The sequence below is a fragment of the Pararge aegeria genome, chromosome 21 (assembly GCF_905163445.1).
Source record: "Pararge aegeria chromosome 21, ilParAegt1.1, whole genome shotgun sequence".
Lineage (NCBI taxonomy): Eukaryota > Metazoa > Arthropoda > Insecta > Lepidoptera > Nymphalidae > Pararge > Pararge aegeria.
This window is the reverse complement of record NC_053200.1, coordinates 5,247,765-5,251,991: the sequence shown is the minus strand read 5'-3', so window position 1 is coordinate 5,251,991 and position 4,227 is coordinate 5,247,765. Positions and strand designations below refer to the sequence as shown.

Sequence of the window (4,227 nt, the reverse complement as noted above, 5' to 3'; positions counted from 1 at the left end):
AGGCTATACCTGAAAATCAGCGCTGCAGTTGTCAAATACTGCAGCAGCATGCTGAGGTAGCAGCCTTTTCAGCTGAAGCACCTTTCGATAAGGCATTTAGTTTGTAAAATAGTGTACAATTAGTTTTAATGTAATTAGTAATTAGTTTTCATTAGTTTACTTATGTGTGGAAGCTGAATAAAGTTTATTATTATTATTATTATTATTATCTCTAAACCATCTTATTAGATCACCGAGATTATCATTCACGACCACCGAAACCGGTCGCCAAATTTGTAAACTCTAGGTAATTAAAACATTCTTTTATATAAAGTGTGTTATTTTATTGAACCAAACACTTTGTGTATGCAACATACATTTCATTGTCTATTTTTTCAATATTAAAGGATGACAAAAATTTTGAATCATAAATAGAGTTTTTGGGGTTGTTTAAGTTTTTATTGTGAATAGCTCTGTATATTGATTCCCCTGTTCCTTCTTTAAGTTGTAAACAATTATAGATTACTTCCTTGTATCTAGTTCATATATTTAGTTCAGTTCATCAGGGAGGTTGATGACAGGTGCAACTTCGATGGGAGCGATGATGACTGGTTCAGAAACTTCGGGCTGTTCGACGATTTCTACTGGGGTAGGATCGATTTCGGGCAATTCGATGGGAGCTACGACGATTGGTTCAGAGCTCTCTGGCTGCTCCACAACGATCACTGGGGTAGGCTTGATCTCGGGTTGCTCAACGACTATCACTGGTGTTGGCTTAATTTCAGGGTGCTCTACCGGAGCGGCAGCGGCAGGGGATCCTGAGTTTACGTTGACAACAACTTGGACGAGTGGGGAGTTGAGGTCAATTGGGAAGGGGAAAATGGGACTTGGCTTGGCTTCTTCAACGATGGCTGGTCCAACGGAGATGGGGCTTTCTTCTTCGACGATGGCTGGTCCAACGGAGATGGGACTTTCTTCTTCAACGATGGCTGGGCCAACGGAGATAGGACTTTCTTCTTCAACGATGGCTGGTCCAACGGAGATTGGACTTTCTTCTTCAATGATAGCTGGGCCAATATTGATAGGGCTACCCCCTTCAATGATTGCGGGACCAACAGAGATTGGTGGACGAGGTTTCAAAGAGCCAAGGATTGCTCCGATTATATTGAAGATACGTTCATTTTGGGGCTCAATGGGTTGGGCAGTGGCTGCAGCCACAACCAAAGCGAAGATAACGATGAATTTCATCTGGAAAGTAAAAATAAATGATTAGAACTAACTAGTGGTCACCACGATGCAAAAATACATGTCAATCTCTTAATCTATGGAAAAAAAACAAACCACGGAAATTGAGGATTTCCCCGTTCAGCTATTCGCCTGAGATTTAGTAACAAACATTCATCCAAACTTTTACAATTATAATATTTAATTAACATCATTTCAGGATCAATCTTGTATGGTTAGAAAGGCACTTACGCAACGTCTAATTACTATCCAACTCGAAGGACCAAAGTATATGGCTTTTTTCGTATAGTAATACAAATGCTGGAGATTTCCTATTTTACTGTTTATTGATTACGGTAAATTAATGAGTGACGTGTTGTCCACTAGTGATGTAATGTGTGGAAAGTAGTTGAGTCATGATGATGCAAATCCTCGGTGCAAAAATCTGACTCGCACTCGTCCAATTTTATTTTCCTATCCATGAAAGCCCATTGATGCTGCAGATACTTCGCTATAGCTACTCCCTACGCCTTCTGGCTTTTCAGACCAAGTTTAAACCCTTCCGGTCTTATTGAAAAATCGTGGCATAATGTCGGATTTGTTAAGAAATATTTAGTCACACTTCAACTGACAGCATCTTTTAAATGACAGAGCGTTATGCCACCTTCATTAAAAAGGCGGATTCAGTTTTTTCCTGACGAATACTTTTATTAACTATCTTGTTGGTGTAATGGTTTGCATGTTCAACTAAAGATTGCGAGGACCTGAATTCGATTCCTATGTTTCGCCAAGAAAGGCATTACGGTTTTTCTATTCCTATTTCACAATACCATAAAATCAGGAAATTGGCATATTCCACTCTATGAGCCCGTTATACCGTCTACAGTTCCAGTAATTGTCACTAACATGTTATAAAAATAGCCCGCGCAGTATAGCAACCTGCTTTGGCTTTGGTCAGGTAGCTCTATGCTCAAAAACCCTCTCTCCCATATAAGAAACGAAGCCCGTCCCAGAAACGGATCTTTAATAGACTACTTAATAAAGATAAACGATATTTTTGATATATTTAATAATTTATTTACAACTTACGTTTTTAGTCGATTAATAACTCACAAACTGTGTAAGCATACGTCTTCGTATCGAACATTTATAGCGAAGATTATCTTTCAGTATCTAAAGACAAAAATGTTTTCATAATATATATTTACAACCTAGATTAATCAGAGCCCTAAAATTGATATAATACAAAAGGAAATATGTACCTTTAAATGAATTTGTCTCATACCTAATTTATTAGAACTGTTATTATAACTAGCTATTATCATCGCAACTTAGATACGTATCAATACCGTATACGTAGCACATACGCATCAAAAGTAACTTTTGTCGTTTTTATAAAGAAAGACTTCGAATTTGACTATGAATTATATAAGCTTTATTCTACTTAAGTTAAAAGTTATAACTTGTATATTAGCTAAAATTTTAGTTAAAATTTAAGTGGCTAATTGAGATTTGGATGATGATGATGAATGTTTAGGCATTTGGTATGAAAGGATTTTACAGAAATGCATTGGTTATGAAAATCAGCTAAGTACTGCTTAATATCTAGAGGAAAATCTAAAATTTTAAACGGTATACCGTAGAATTCCCGGACTACCGGTAGTAAAATAATAGAATGACAAAAGATTTTTCTCTTCAAATATATTTATTTACATTACAAGATCGTACCACTTTCTATGACAATATTTATTAGCTTACAAAGGCATGAAAATATAATGCCGCGACAAAGGTGATAGGTGATACTTCATAGACGATAACAGAGGTATTATTTGTTGTAAGAAGTAATTTAATAGTAAAGATCTGGGTCAGGTACAAAATCATCAGAAGAAGATTCTACAACAAAATCATCAACGACGATCACTGGAGTAGGCTTAATGTTATCAACAACTTCCACAGGGACGGGTCCAACTTCTAAATCATCGACCACAAGAATAGGGGTGGGCTCAATTTCTTCAAACTGTTGAGGAGCAGAGTTAACGTTGATAACGATGTTGATAGTAGGGAGGCCGGGGATGTCAATGGTAATGGGAACGTCTTCAACATCAGGGAAGGCTGGTAAAGTAATAAGTTCGGGGACTTCGTTCGCGAGGTTCTCGTCAACGACAATTGGTCCAACAGAGATGGGATTCTCGTCAACTACAATGGGACCAACAGAGATGGACTCATCAACGATAGCAGGGCCAACGGAGATGGGGCTTTCCTCTTCAACGATGGCGGGTCCAACAGAGATAGGGCTCTCTTCTTCGACAATAGCGGGTCCAACAGAGATAGGGCTCTCTTCTTCGACGATAGCGGGTCCAACAGAGATGGGGCGCTCTTCTTCGACAATAGCGGGTCCAACAGAAATAGGGCTCTCTTCTTCCACAATAGCGGGTCCAACAGAGATAGGGCTATCTTCTTCGACGATAGCAGGTCCAACAGAGATGGGGCTCTCTTCTTCAACGATAGCGGGTCCAACAGATATGGGGCTTTCTTCTTCGACGATAGCAGGTCCAGCAAAAATGGGAGGTCTACTGAGATTGTTAATAATGTTGCCGATAATATCGAAAAGCTTACGGTCGACATCTGAAGAGGGAGCTGCAAGAGCCACGGCGGCGAAGGCCGCGAACACCACAAGGAATTTCATCTACAAAGGAAAGCGTTTTTAATATATTATCTGTCCTAAACAAAGTTTGTCCACACAAATCTTTAATACCGATCTAAATGTACTGCCTTTTCATCTTTCGTATGCATCGATTCACAAAACCAATAGATCACAGGCAGGCAGACTGACAAGAATTTGAAGTTAACATCTGAGTTTAACCCCTAAACACTCTTTTTATAAATGCGAAAGTTTGGATGGTTGGATGTTTATTACGCAATCAGTCCAGACCCACAGATAGATTATAGTCTAGAACAATACATATACTAGTTTTTATCCCGGAAAGATTTAGATTTATATAAAATGAGCATTCACACCAAAAT

At 38.6% G+C, this 4,227-nt stretch overlaps 1 protein-coding gene across 1 annotated transcript; it reads right to left on the bottom strand.

Moving 5' to 3' along the window:
• Nucleotides 1-525: 525 nt before the first annotated feature.
• LOC120633334 (uncharacterized protein KIAA0754-like) lies at nt 526-3,889 on the bottom strand. Its single transcript, XM_039903526.1, has 2 exons — nt 3,356-3,889; nt 526-1,110 (listed from the first exon to the last, which is right to left on the bottom strand). The coding sequence occupies exons 1-2, from the start codon at nt 3,887-3,889 to the stop codon at nt 529-531; spliced, it is 1,116 nt and encodes a 371-aa protein (XP_039759460.1). The 3' UTR covers nt 526-528.
• Nucleotides 3,890-4,227: the final 338 nt, after the last annotated feature.

What these genes read in the sequence shown, in the direction of transcription:
- LOC120633334 (XM_039903526.1), bottom strand. Translation starts at nt 3,889, where the DNA reads ATGAAATTCCTTGTGGTGTTCGCGGCCTTCGCCGCCGTGGCTCTTGCA. An exon ending in GACCAATTGTCGTTGACGAG is followed by an intron (nt 1,111 to 3,355) that starts AACCTCGCGAAC and finishes TCTTTGAAACCT; the next exon opens with CGTCCACCAATCTCTGTTGG.